Raw genomic sequence first — 15,452 nt, forward strand, 5'->3', positions numbered from 1 at the left:
TCATATCAGCTACTGTGCGGGTCCCTCAGGGCTCCTCACTTAGCCCCACTCTTTTTAATTTGTATGTAGCTCCATTGGCCGGACTTATTCGATCTTTTGGCTTCCTGGCCACGTCGTATGCAGACGATACCCAATTAATTATTCCTGTACATAGAACTCGGGAAGAAGTCGCTGATCGTTTTCATCACTGCATGTGTGAGGTAAATAGATGGATGGGCCTGAATTGGCTCAAGATGAATGGCAATAAAACCGAGATTCTACTTTTTGGTTCTAGTAGGGATTTATGGAACTCACGCTGGTGGCCTTCAGCGTGTGGAGGCTTACCTGTCCCCATAAGTTCCACCAAGAATCTGGGAGTTATTTTTGATAATGGCCTGTCTTTTAATCCCCAAGTTAATTCCATCCCCAAACCTCTTTTTGGACTCTTAACATTTTGAAAAATGTTTTTCCTTATTTACAAGAGGAGCTCAGAATTATGGTGCCCTAGTGATCTCCAAAATAGATTATTGAAATGCGCTAATGCTTAATATTGACAAGCTTTCGCTCAGCAAACTTCAACTTATCCAAAATACTGCTGCTCGCTTACTACTTAATCTTCCTCGATCAGCTTCGGCCAGTGCTAGTCTGAGGACACGACTTTGGTTACCTGTTAAGAAACGTATTATTTTTAAGATGATATGTTTGACACATAAATCTTTATATATGAGCAGTTCTAAATACCTGTCCTCAGGGCTTCGTCGGTATGTCCCAAGCCGTCAGCTTAGATCTACAGGCTCCTATCTGGTCAAGTTCCACTGACTCGCCAGGTCAGATCGGGTGACAAAGCATTTTTAGTGGCCGCTGCCAAGTACTGGAATACGCTCCCTGTAATAATGTGGAAGGAACATAATTTTCTAACCTTTAGAAAGCAGCTGAAAACCTGGTTCTTTCCACAGTAGCTTTGGCCTTTTCTTCTTGTTTTCTTTTGTTGATCACTTCACTCCTGTTGCTTACCGCTTCAATTCCTTAGCCGGAGCGCGCTTTATAAATACGAAATATAATACAATACAATACATATCCACTTTTGTTACTCTAGTAAAGCTTTGTTATGCTTACATGAAGATGCAGTCCTGCAAGTTGTTACTAGGTGTCCCTCACAAGTCAAATGCAAAATAATTTATATTCTTTTGTGAAGGAGCAGTTCTACAATTTGTTACTAGGTATCCCTCACAAGTCAAATGAAAAAGTATTGAACTTGTAATACGAAGCTAAGCTGCACTTCAGCTATCGAGTTAGATGCGAAAACATTGAAATTCTTAAATGCCGTTGTAGTTTTACTAATGGTTACCAGCCATCCCTCACTAATCAAATGCAAAAGCTTGTAAATTTGTATACAAAGCTGGAGTTGCACTAGTCATTACTAGGTGTCCCACACAAGTCTAATGCAAAAGCATTGATAGTCTTTCGTGAAGGTGCAGGTCCACACAATTTTACTAGGTGTCCCTCTAAACATTAAATGCAAACGCTTTGAATTTCTTACTTGATGCTGTAGTTTCACTGGTGGTTACTAGGTGTCCCTCAAATCAAATGCAAATGCACTGATATTCTATCGTGAAGATGCAGTTCCATAAGTGAATAGGTGTCCCCCACAAGTCAAATGCAAAAGCATGGAAATTCGTAAATCATCCCGCAGTTCCACTAGTTCTCATTTGGTGTCCCTCAAAAATTGAATGGAAATGATTTGGAATCCTTTAATGAGGTTACAGTGCCACAATTAGTTATGAGCTGTCCCTTCTTAGTCAAATGAACAAAAAGTGAAATATTTTCATAAAGCTGCTGTTCCACTTGCTGTTAATAGAGGTACAGAACAAGTGAGAAAAAACTGCTTCAAATGAACTGCACCAAGCTGAAGGGGTGTAACTTTAGTATATAAATACAGTGTTGTAGTGCAGCCTTGTGCTGCTTACACTAGATCTGAATGGTGTTAGTGCAGTCTTATTGACACTCACTCTAGCGGTCAGTTGCGTTACTGCAGCTTTGTAAAGCTTCCTTATGGCAGCATTTTGAAGATCCCTCTAGAGGAGAATTGATTTACTGCAGTCTTGTGAGGAATGACCTGCACCAAACTGAGGGTAGGTGGCTTTCGTATACACATTGTCCTACACACTTTTGCTGTCTTAACCACTTGTGTGTGTTTTCCCCACTGGTTCATAATAATGAGTCCAATTTACATATTTCAATACTGTTAAAAATGGGGGTTCTAGTTGGCAGAGGTATACACCCTTCTCCAAGTAGGGACCACAGTCCTAGTCAGGATAAGTCACACACAATCCAAATTATCCTGTGCCCTCCCTGTGGTAGCTTGGCACTGAGCAGTCAGGCTTAACTTAGAAGGCAATGTGTAAAGTATTTGTGCAATAAATCATGCAATAACACAGGGAAAACACCACAAAAATACAACACACAGGTTTAGAAAAGGTAAGCTATTTATCTGAGTGAATTAAGGTCAAAATGATCAAGATTCGATTCGCACATATTGAAATATCACTTTTGCAATGATAAGAGGAGTCTTGAGGCTTTAAGAATCAACTATTTTCTCTTGTGTGCAGAGTGCCTGATAAGCGTCAAAATTACATGCACGAAGACCACAGTTGAAGAGATGCGTGGAAAAGGAAGGCGTGTGTCGGATTTCCAGATGCACACAGATGATGTGTCGATTCTACCCACGCTGCAAGGGCTTTGCTTCGATTTCTGGCACACAGTCTTGGATCCTCACTGCGATGCGGGGTCTTTTGATGCCCAGGGACGATGAGTGGAAATCCTGGGCATGCAGGACAAATTCACAGGTGGTGCATCGATCTGCGGTGATGATGTGTCGGAGTTTCTGTCACACGGCAGGTGCTGCGTCGATTCCTCACACAGGAAGTCAGGCTGCGTCGTTCTGGCTCGGCGATGCTTCAATCCGGTAGGGCTGGGTATCGAAGTTCCGGTTGCAACACAGGCGCTGTGTCGATCTCCACTCGAGGAGCCGGGCTGCATCTTTCCGGTTCGGCGAGGTGATGACTATTTCACTGCTGGGCAGGCTGTGCATCGATTCCGGCAGGCTGTGCCTTGCTTTTCGTCGCACAAGGAATTTCCTTGAAGAGAAGATGTGTTTTTGGCCCTGAGAGTTCAGGAACAGGAGGCAAGCTCAATCCAAGCCCTTAGAGAGCACTTCTCAGCAGAGCCAGAGGCCAACAAGGCAGCAGGGCAACAGCAAGGCAGCAATCCTCCACAGCAAAGCAGTCCAGGTGAGCCCTTTGGGCAGCCAGGAAGCTTCTCTTGGCAGGTTGCAGGATCTGGTTCAGAGTGTCTGTCCCAGGAAGTGTCTGAGTTGATGGGGTCAGGGGCCCAGGTTATATACCAAAAAGTGCCTTTGACGTGGGGGAGACTTCAAAGAGTGGTTCTGAAGTGCACAAGGTCCCCTTTCAGTACTGGTCTGTCTGCCAGGGTCCCAGTAGGGAGTTTGGCAGTCCATTGTGTGAGGGCAGGCCACTAGCCTTTGAAATGTAAGTGTCAGGCCCCTCCACCCTTCCGGCCCAGGAAGACCCATTCAGTATGCAGATGAGTGCAAGTGTGACTGACTATCCTGTGTTTGTGGTTGTCTAGGTGAAATGCACAAGGGAGCTGTCAACCAGCCCAGCCCAGACGTGGATTGGAGACAGGCTGTAAGACACAGATGGATTTTAAGTGCAGAGAAATGCTCACTTTCTAAAAGTGACATTTCTAAAATAGTAATATAAAATCCAACCTCGCCAATAAGCAGGACTTTGTATTACTATTCTGGCCACACTAAATATGAACTGTTCACCCCGTTCTGGTCAGAATTTACCACTCAGACATTAAATGAGGTTAGCCCTAATGTTAGCCTATGAAAGGAGCAGTGCTCACAGCAGTGGAAAACACATTTAGGTGTTTTCCACTACCAGGACGAATAAAACACACAGGTATATGTCCTGCCTTTTACCTACACAGCACCCTGCCATATGGGTTATCTAGGGACTTCTTTAGGGGGGACTTATATATAGAAAAAGGGGAGTTTAAGGCTTGGCAAGTCCTTTCAAATGCCAAGTTGAAGTGGCAGTAAAACTGCACACAGTGCAGTGGCAGGCCTGAGATATGGTTAAGGGGCTACTTATGTGGGTGGCACAACCAGTGCTGCAGGCCCACTAGTAGCATTCAGTCTAAAGGCCCTGGGCACATGTAGTACACTTTACTTGGGACATACAAGTAGATCAGATATGCCAATTGGGTATGAACCAACGTTGCCATGTTTTAGGGAGAGTGCATATGCACTTTAGCACTCATAAAGTGTGCAGAGTCCTAAAGCCAGCAAAACTTAGGTCAGAAAAAGAGAAGGAGGAAGGCAAAAAGTTTGGGGGTGACCCTGCAGAGAGGCCATTTCCAACAAATGCAATTCTTTTTTTAAAAAAAAGCTTTCTGAACAAGGCATGCTATTTATAGGAACATGTAGTCACTGGTACGTCCAACACTATGAAATAGTTTATATAGGTTGCTTATGTTTTGGTGATAGGATAGTTTCAGGGACTCCATTAGTGATTGTTTTTGTTTTCTTTCTCTAGGGGCAAGCAGGGTATAATAGCCCTCTGAAACTTCTTCTTGGTGTGAGTGCTGTTAGTGCGGCTTTAGTGATGTTTCCTCTAGGATAGGGGATTGTGGCTTTAGTATATTGCGTATATATTTGCATACACACCTTTGCTATTTTAACCGGTTGTGCTTGTTGTCCACAGGACTAATTATTTGCAAATTCTGGTTCATAATAATTGGTCCAAATTACGGATCTCAACCTCTAGGGGAGAATGGTGTAAATGCAGCCTTGTGAAGAATGACCTGCACCAAGCTCACAAGTTGTACTTTTAGGGATAAATTTACAACAGATCGGCATAGGGCAGTGCTGCAGATGTTTTGGCAGCACTGCCATACGCCAATTTGAAATGGCAGGAATGCAAAAGGTGCATTCCTGTCATTTTACCCAGCGCCTGCGCACAAATTGATGCATAGTGCCAATGCCAGCACCCTTGCAGCATGAGACAAATGTGCCTGCTTTGCATGCAGGATTGTTTTTGTTCATGAAGGGGCACCTTACAAACAATCTAGAGAGGTGTTTTCCTCTTTCTATGTGTCCTGCATAATGCAGCACACATAGAAAGAGGAAAAAACAAGGAGAAATACAAATATTTCTCCTTGTTATGCCACACATGGGAAGGCGAAAGGTTTTGGCAATATCCTAGGTTTAGGTAATTTAGTAAATCTGGGTGAGCGTCAGAATCCATGGGTGTTGTGTGGGAATGCCCACGCAATGCACATGGAACACCCCACTGACACAGAGTAAGGCAGCGCAGCGACTTGCGCTGCCTTGCCTTAACCATATTTAAGAGGTCATGAGAAGCCATGTAAAGTGGCTTTGTGTGGCCTCATAGATATGGTTCTGCAGTCTGCGTCACCAGAGCATCAAAAAAAGTGATGCTGCAGCGGCGCACAGGGCTTGTAAATATGCCCCTTAGTATTTACATTTGCATACACACTTTTACTCTTTTAAACTGTTGTGCTTGTTTTTCCGTAGGATTAATTATTTTCCAAAACTGGGTCATAATAATGAGTTTAAATTACAGATTTCAATACATTTTTTGTTTTTTTCAAAGTTTATGATCACCCCCTAGTATTTATAGGAACATTTATTCACTGGTAAGTACAACACTATTAAATAGTTTATTTGGGTTGTTTTTCTTGTGGTGATAGGAATGATTGCCCCACATGGGAGTTTGCAATTTTTTGTACTTTCCCTAGGGGCAAACAGTGTTGGTGCAGACTTGTGAAGCTTCCTACAAGGGTGAGTTGTGTTAATGCATCTGTATTGCCCCCCCCCCCCCTCCCCCATGGGGGTGAGGGATGAAGCTCTTTCTAAGGGAAAATGGCGAGATACCACGGGTTAAATGTCAAGCACAATGGTGGGTAGGTTTTGGACGCAATTTAAAAATCTTCAAACCCTCTCTAGTTACTCTAATGACGTACTAATTTTTGTAGCATAAATAAATATACAAAAGCTGGTTTATAGATAAGAATGATCATTGTAATTTACAATAAATGTATTGAGAGTTATGAACATAGTTGATATAACCCTACAATACATAAGGATTATCAGTCATTGGGAAGTGGAAGTATCTAACAATTTCTGTTTTTGGTAACAATTTTTTAGGTGTATGTTTACATGTGCAAGGGAAAAAATGCACTCACTCAAAGTGAAAGCATCCCATGGCTGGGGTGGGCTAGTCTGTTGATCTATTTATTTTGCTTCAGTGGGAGGGAGTATAATTTGAGTGACATGGCAACACATCAATAATGAAGGAGTGAGGCTTTGGAGCCATTGAGACCGGCAAGCAACCAAACCTATCTTTAAGCCAGACTGAAAAACGGTTGGCCACTGGTGTCATCGCCTATAAAGGATGCCTAGTGCCACGCACAGCTTTGCACCATGAGACAGAGATGTGTGCTTGCTGTCTAGTGTAGGATTTGCACTGTAAGTATACTTTCCCAGTACAAAGTACTACACCTAGAAATTCTGAACTATTCCACAGACTGCACGTGTGCTGTGCAGTGGAGCTCACATGCAATGTGAGGAATGTTTTGAGAAATTAAAACATTTCTCCTTGTTAGTGCAGCCTCATCTGGCTGGGTGTGTAGATAACACTGCAGTAACGCCTTGTTCAAGCACAGCGGTGCAAAGTAAAACATCCTTATCGTTGTGTCTGGTTGCGGAAGTAAAGAGGACAATTTACTGTTATTTATGCATCTCTGGAGTTTTTGTTTTTCGTAACCTAGGTATCTTGTTAGTTTTTTCCTGATCTTGGAAACTTCTGCACGTATATTTTTCAAATAGTATAATTGTGGCTCCCTCTAGTGTTACAGCAAGATAAAACATGTTATTTCACATGTTCGCCGGAAACCCACCAAAATGTGAATTCTGCAAAACACGATAACATAGATACAAAGAACAGAAGCAGCATTTATTGTTTGTGAGTTAATTTTAAAAGCGCGTGCTTTAGAGCTTGTTTTTCAGTGCTTTAAAAATATCAGTGAATAGAGATTAATACAATGTTCCAATTGTCGCATGTGTGCGTATTTAACTCTACTTCACACCCCACTTTATTTTCATCGATACATTTCAGTTTACTGTGCCTTACAAAGTTCGACATTTAAACAGTCTAATGTCACACGGCAGGTAAAAAGTTGTTTTATTACAAAATGTTGTTGTAGGCATTATATCCCATGGTAATTGAATCGGAAACCACGAATGTTATTCTAACGCGTGTGCTGAATATATATTGAATTATTCTTATGAGAAGTTAACAGGTGAATGTTAGTTTTAAAATCTCCAACGAGATCTGATCAAGTCAAAAAATGAAAACTATAAAAGCGTACATTTTATTTAAAGTCGCTTCTCTTTCCACAGATACCGCGTTGTGGTTCCATATCCGCCGCAAAGCGAAGCGGAGATTGAGCTGAAGGAAGGCGATGTCGTATTTGTGCACAAGAAGCGCGAAGATGGCTGGTACAAAGGAACGCTGCAGCGGAACGGAAGAACAGGGCTTTTCCCTGGAAGCTTTGTGGAGAGTTTCTGATGGACTCCTACATTCCAGCACAGGTCTGGATAACAGGTTCTTCAATCTGGCCTGGCGTACAACCTTCCGCGTGAAGGCCAGCGTCACACAGACAAAAAAGGTTTGTGAAGGATCTTGCATCGCTGGAGAACAAGCACAAGAAGACAGAGCGGAGGGAATTGTCACTTAAGTCCACTGCCAATGTTACTTCCAAAGACTCACCTCGTAGCTGTGGAGAAGTCGTACCAGCCACCGCTGTGCTCCCAGGGCACAGCGCACCGAACGCAGGCATACAGCAGTATGTTGAAGTAGTGCCTTCCACTTGGAGCCCCATACTGAGGGAATGCACATTTGGACTGTATCTACCAACTATGTAAATTAGTGGAAAATACCTTTAGAAATGTACTTTCTTTTACTGTAATTTATTAATCCAAGCTGCAGTGTTATCAATGACCGACGCAAGATGGCCAGAAGACAATGGAAGGCAAGACCTCAAAGGCTCTTACAATCTCATTAACTGGACAATGGCTTGCTCAACATCAGAGGAGCTGGGACAAACCCACATGGGCAAAGACACTGATGTGCCATATCAGTTATTCACGTTTTAAGCACATTCAAACTTTTTTCATCAGGCTTGACTTTTCGCAAAGCAAAACCTCGCTGTGTGTTTTTGGTTGACGGAGAAAGTTAGGGAGGAATTAGAGGAAGCAACATGAGGCATAATTCTAGCTGTGTGATCATAAAGGGAAGCATTACAAATTCAAAATGCTAATATCATCGATTCTTCAACATATACCTCAACCAATCACTGCAGAGTGTATGCATTTAACATTGTAAGAAGAACAAAGGTGTGAGATAGGCACCATTTAAAACATGTTTACATGTTGCTTGCACCCAAGTAGCATTTCTGGCTTACTGTTTAAATCCTGTATTGGCGCATAAACATATCCTAATAGCGTTTTGATAACCTGATCCGTCATTTCCATTTTTCGTACAGGAGATACATTTTTAAAATAAAGAGAGGTGCTGGAATTTCTATCTCTACCTATATCTGTATCAATTTTTTTGTTAAAATTTCCAGCACTGTATTTTAATACGAAATCAGCTGTAGCCTAGTTCAACTCAGACACATTCGACCACAAAGGCTTTATATTTCTGCTTAAAAATACAGAATTTGTAACACAGTGGGACAAGAAGAAAATGACTAAAATATAAAAGAATTTAATATGAAACTGTCGTGCACAAATAAACCATGACTTGTGTATTCCATTGAAAAAGCATTAATATATTATATCATTTAATGTGTTACTTCTGAATTGTACATAAGAAAATGTAAGCTCCTTCTAGATCAATATTTATTTTATAGAGTATTTGTTTCTTTCTCTGTGGTGGTTTTGCAGTACCGCCCTACTCTCGATTTCAAATTTCTCAGTTTACTTTAGTGTGTGAATGACTGGCACAGGCCCATGGTCTCTATTCAGAGGACCTGTGTTGTATATGCCAATGCAGCTTGATAGCCACTGACAGCCAAAAGAGGTAGAGACATCCTGGTAAACTCTGGAGAGAAGGCACTGCGAGAAGAACCAACATTACCACTAAATAGGCATTGTGGTCTCCCCTTAAAAGTTTTTTAATTCATATTTTGTGAAACATTTAGGAGAATATTTACAAGAAAGTGAAGCATCAACTATGATGTGCCATTTCCCTTGCGCCCACTAACATTACCATGGTAGTGCCATATTTACAATACCACGCACCATGACGGACGTTAGCACAATAGCGTCAAAAGTTTTGATGCAATTGTGGCATATTGGTAAACTAGTGCCAAAAATTATGGGGCTAGTCCCGCCATGCGTAGGGAAGGCGCAGTGAAATCTGGTAAATTTCGCTGCACCATTTTGCTGGGCCTCCTAATGGAGGAACATCCTACTTGCATACATTATGCCTGGGGCAGGCATAAAGTGGCGCAAGGGGTTACAAAGTGGCGCAATGCATGCAGTGTGCCACTTTGTAAATCTGGCATGGGGAAAAGGCCTCCTTGACCCCACCTTAGCATACAAAAAAATTACATTAGAGTGGCGCAAGAAGGCGCTAGAGACTTTTAAATATGCCCCTTAGTTTGAAAAAAACTAATTTAAATAACATTTGAAATTGGAACATTTACCATTGCTGCAACTTACTATTACCATGACTTGGCTCAAACATTTAAATCAGTGAGGTCTTAAATTAGCATGGTAAGACTGCCCAGTTTATAAACTAGGGAAGTAAGGTTATGTTCGAGGCTGCAACTCTGGCCAGTATGAGGTCGTAATTTTTTTTTGTGGTTTTCACACTTTTTACATCGAAAAGTTTCCCCACTAAACATAAAATATCAACCTCCCCTCAATCCATCATGGGCAAAATTATAACCTAACATTCTATAACATGTGTATTTGTTAATCCAGCGCTCCCCCAGGGGACATCTTGGATCTGAATAACAGATGTTTTTTGTTACCCAATTTCAATGGCACTCAGTATTTGTTGGGCGTTACCACTGCCTATTTGAAATACTATTGCTTCAGTCACAGTATTACACTGTGTGGTTTTATTTCCCAATTCCGAGTATTCCAAGTTCGAATGGGCAATAATATGTAGCTTTAGGCTTACTAAACCTATTTACCATTGGAAAATTCCTACAGGTAATACCTGTAGAGATTGACATGGGAAGTTATACTGGTCCTTACCCAATTTGCACCCAACTCAAAATCCAAAATTGGGAGCAGTGGCATTTGCATCTGATTCCAGATTTACCACAACTCAGAATGAACACAATATACATTTAATAGCTTTAAACATAAACCCAGATTTTCAAAGGCTTTTCCTCAATGCTAGTATGGCACAAAATGCAACTGAGATTACTATCCACTGCAATATGTGTTTTGTGCTAGACAGGTCTACTTTTCTCCGCCTAAAAAACACTTTGTATAAAAGGGGCATTTTTGTGTGCATCTCAAGAAAAATACTCATAGGGTTTGACACAAAGCTCGATCTACTAAGATAGCCAAACTGGGCTTTGTATAATAAAACGCCTACTGGAAGCAGGAGTAAATAAGACTGTATGCTTTGATTTATCACAAATTAGAACTTTGGAATGTTGGGAGTGCCAGTAAAAACAATGGAGAGCTCTGGGCTTCTAAGCTGTTGCTGTGAACAAAGGCCTCACAGAGCCTAAAATCCTCTCAGGCCCCGTGAGACCTTTGTTTTATTTATTAGAATGTTCTGTTTTCTAGAGGCAGAATGTTCTAATAGCCTTACAACCCTCTGTAGCTGGGCTATTCTGGCATTAAAGTCCTGATTCCTCGTTAAAGGCTCTTGTCTTCAACTTGGGCCTTGAATGCTGGAGCAGGTCTTTAATGGTTGGTACAGTCCGCTACAGCAGGCTATAATGCATTGCATGTGTGCTGCAGTGCACAGCATACATTCAATGCGCTGGAACCTTCTGCGGTTGTCTAAGCATAGTAATCTTTCTGGACTAATATGCTTCCCATACAAATCCTGTGGTAGAAAGTCCATGCTTGCCTCTGTGCAGTGATATACGTCTCACCTCCTTGAACACATTAAGGGGGTGATTCTGACCCTGGCGGTTCACTACCGCCGGGGCCAGGGTCGGCGGGAGCACCGCCAACAGGCTGGCGGTGCCCCGCAGGGCATTCTGACCGCGGCGGTTTGGCCGCGGTCAGAAAGGGAAAACCGTCGGTCTCCCGCCGGTTTTCCGCTGCCCTGGGAATCCTAAGCTGCGCCGCCATGGGGGATTCTGACAACCCATGCCGCCATCCTGTTCCTGGCGGTTCTCCCGCCAGGAACAGGATGGCGGTATGGGTTGTCGTGGGACCCTCGTAAGAGGGCCCCACATTGTATTTCAGTGTCTGCATTGCAGACAATGAAATACGCGACGGGTGCCACTGCACCCGTCGCACCTTCCCACTCCGCCGGCTCAATTCTGAGCCGGCGTCCTCGTGGGAAGGCTCTTTTGCACTGGGCTGGCGGGCGGCCGCCCGCCAGCCCAGTGCAAAAGCCAGAATCACCGCAGCGGTCTTATGACCGCGGAGCGGTGTTCTGGAGGGGGGTACTCTGGCGGGCGGCCTCCACCGCCCGTCAGGGTCAGAATGACCCCCTAAGTCCAGTATGAACATTCATCATTCCCCAATGTCTATAAATTTATTAGTCATCAGATTCACTGGTGGGTTGGTCGGTCGTATATTTTAGAATCTGAACCTCATTTGCTGATCCTAAACCATCAAAGATTGACAAGGATGATGATGCGTTATTGTTTTCCAGTACCCTGTCATAATTCAGAAACTTGGCATTCTAAAGCTAATAAGGTTTTATGTTTTAAAATTTTAGCAACAAAATGTTGATTTCTAGCCCCAAAAGTACTTGAAAATAGAAAAATTCACTAGACATTAACCTTTACGGCTTTCACCCTGTCCCTGCCTACAAGACTGACTTTCAGAATACATGATTCAACTTCTTCGAATTTGGCAATGAAGGAATAATGCCATTCTTATACTTTTTAAATCAGTCACCACTGCTTATTATAGATGACCACTACATTCAGATAGGACTTCTTGGTTTGGTAGGAACTTTGTCAAATCCTCTGATGAGTATAACCCTTTCTGGGAGATAGTACAGCATACAACTGGACAACCTCATCCAGTATGCCAAACTACAGTGTGCTACATCTCCATGGCTCCTCACTTTCACTGATTCTACTCACTGTTGCATTTGTCCTTATTTGGGTCATATTAGGGATCTACGATCTGTCTCTCTTGTTATAAATATAAACTTGTATTTTAACCAATTCAATCCAAGGGTTCATTTAAGATTCTAGTTAAGTATAATCTGTGTATGATAACTGGATATTACAAAGAAAAAATGGACGTTTAAAAATTGAAATAGACTCTCCAGATGTTCCCAAATGACCCAGGTATTAGATTCATTTGTAAATATACTTGTCATTAATTACTTGAGCTTGTTTCTCACCCTGCTGCCAACATGGGAATGTAATTGTTACTTTTGGGTGACTTTTGTAAATGCCTTACCTAGCCATCACCAGACCAGCAACACTCTTCTTGTAGAACCCTTCATGGGAAACACCCAATGCCATGCTATGTTTAGACTTGGTGAGATCTGAAATGGTGCTGAGTGGTCTCTTGAAAACAGCAAAGGATCCTTTGTATATACACATCAGATAAACACTGATGAAAACTTCAATAAAGATAATCAATAACCATAGTGGAGGACGCAGCTCTCCTCTTGCATCCTGCGAGAATGAAAGACTAACAAAGTAGGGCCTACTCTCCCAGCAAGTTTAATCTTTTTGGGCTGCTTTTACACTGATGGATTTGCGAACTTTAGAAAATGTACAACAGTGGTTTACTGATTTACAATTCTGTACCAATTTACCTCTATAGCATTCAGAGGCTCTTCTTTCATCAATAATGTTTCTAGTTTCCTACAATAAGACAAACGTTTAGGCAGTGTTAGTTGTTTATGTTCTACAAATCATCTGGAAGATGACCTAAACCAGACAACAATGATTTTTTGGAGATAATCAGTAATAACACATTCCCTTAATGGCCACCGACAGTTAGCAGTATGCTGGCCACCCATAAAGTACACTGGAGTAATAAAGTGATGGGGAGCATATCATGGCCAAGCATCCTTCCGGTGGAACCTGACTCTAAAGGCCTCATTTACTATGAAGTGGAACAGTGAGACACTGGGATACAATACGGCGCAATCCTGTGTCTTCCTTAGTGCTGGCGCTAAAATTAGCTGCCAAGCGCCAACAGAGGCACCCTTGCACCTGCGTTGCAGGGAATTATTGTTTATGTGCAGAATGCAGCACACATAGGAAAAGCAAAATATAGAAAAGTGCAATGGGTGCTGCAGTAGAACGCCCACAGCAACACCCATTGCATGCCCCTTTCATGCAAAGTGATGCATGTAAAGGGGCCGTATTTACAAAGCTGCATTAAGCCACAAAAAGTGGCTTACCGCAGCTTTGTAAATATGGGGCAGGGCATTGCTCCACCGGAATGTCCGTAAAAGTGATGTTCCGGTGGCCCAATGCCCTTGTAAATGAGAGCCTAAATTTACAGCTGTTGCTAGATGACTTAATAACATCTGCCAGTATCCTTCCTTCCTATGGTGTGCGCCACAAGTACAATTGGCGAGGTCTAAATTCTTCGAGGGTTGTGACACGTTTAGGTGAGCACTGAGGGTCCAATTCACAAAGATTTTGCTGTGAGTACTACAAGATGAAAGAGTAAGTCACAGCAAAATATTGATGAATCGGGCCCTGAACCTCTTCCAGCATGCATCACGGACATTAGCTGTGGGGGTGAGCGACTTCTCGCCTCTAAGATGCCACGGACCTTACTGGTGCCTGCAAGGTCTTCATAGAAATACATTTGAAGATGAGAGAGGCAGAACATTGTATGAATGCAAACTAAGAGGGCACATTCACACATATGATGCTGTGATTTACTAACTTACTCTGGCAGTACTCTTAAGTAGCTCCTGAATTCTAGGAGTAAGTCAGGAATACTACAAGACTAAGTCAGATCCACTCACAGCAAAATCCTTTGGGCCCAAAAGTTCTAGTAGTCCATGAGCGAGTTCGGTGGCTTTGTCTTGTCTGGAAGATTATGGTGCTGATCAACAAAACAATTTTAGGACCAGACTGTAAGAATTTCTTGTTTAGAAAGCACTGAACAAAAATATCCTTGGTTAGCAGTGCTGATTAATATGCATTGATTGAAAAACTGAGACATTTTAAGGCGTCTTGAACTTGTAGACAGACAGATTTGTAGAAGTCATGGTCAGGTGATGAAAAATAGGCATTATGAAAAAATAACGCTGCCATGAATTAGCCTGAAAGCAACATGAATTGGCATGTAAAATGTGGGGACCAGATTTAAAGGGTGTGTAATTCTATAGAGGGCAATGTGAACATGTTTAATTTATCATTCTACTGTCTACAAGAGAAATTAGAAGGAGATAATCTGTGAAGAGACTGGACCAAGCAGACAGCTGACATATCTACGACCTACATAACCTTTAAACTGAGTTAACTGAGTTAACTGCAACATGTGGAAAAACACAAACCAATGGACAGTGTGTTGAAGGAGCCATCTTATGAATAATGTCACAATAGATCTAAAAAAACAAGCTGGCCTCATCAAACAAAACAACCTTCTAGAATGCCTAATGTTGGTGATTGCTAGAGATGCAATAGTGGGCCAAACAAACTGTTTTTGTCCACACTGGACGTTGTACACAAGATGGTCCTTTAAATTGTGCCAAAGCTGCACATGACAAGGCAAAAGGCAGATGTGCAACCCTGCCTTGTGCCTTGGACCTCTTCACACGTGCACTTGCATGCCGCACTTTCAGTAGTACTGGCAATGGCAGTACAGTTATTGGGTTAAATTTGTGGAATCTAGGAAGGACTGCTGAGAAAGGAGGGAGCTTGCATACAGAATGTGCCCCATCATTTAATGATCTTATTCTTATGCCCGGCTCCCTTTAGTTGCCAGCATGAGGGATGGTTATACATCAGTAAATGATATTGGGGAAATGGCTGCAGCAATGGCTGCCTTGGATCTAGGAAATGTATTTCTGATAATTGACTGCCCAGACTGAACATCAACCATAAATCCTGGGTCCAATATTTATGATCGATCTCAGAATGCAACAAGAATAGCACTGCTGTCTACACTGCATGTTACAGTCTTTAAAAAGGTGCAAACCTGACTCAGCTCAAAAGAG

At 42.3% G+C, this 15,452-nt stretch overlaps 1 protein-coding gene across 1 annotated transcript in view; it reads left to right on the forward strand.

The window, feature by feature from the left end:
• The window catches only part of SH3RF3 (SH3 domain containing ring finger 3), a 1,332,803-nt gene extending 1,321,382 nt beyond the window's left edge, over positions 1-11,421 (forward strand). The window contains exon 10 of the mRNA XM_069204493.1: positions 7,490-11,421. Within this exon, the coding sequence (XP_069060594.1) occupies positions 7,490-7,658 (169 nt within the window). The 3' untranslated portion in view covers positions 7,659-11,421. The remainder of the gene's footprint in view (positions 1-7,489) is intronic.
• The last annotated feature ends 4,031 nt before the right edge of the window (positions 11,422-15,452 follow it).

Source organism: Pleurodeles waltl, chromosome 8 (assembly GCF_031143425.1).
Source record: "Pleurodeles waltl isolate 20211129_DDA chromosome 8, aPleWal1.hap1.20221129, whole genome shotgun sequence".
In the NCBI taxonomy this organism is placed as follows: domain Eukaryota; kingdom Metazoa; phylum Chordata; class Amphibia; order Caudata; family Salamandridae; genus Pleurodeles; species Pleurodeles waltl.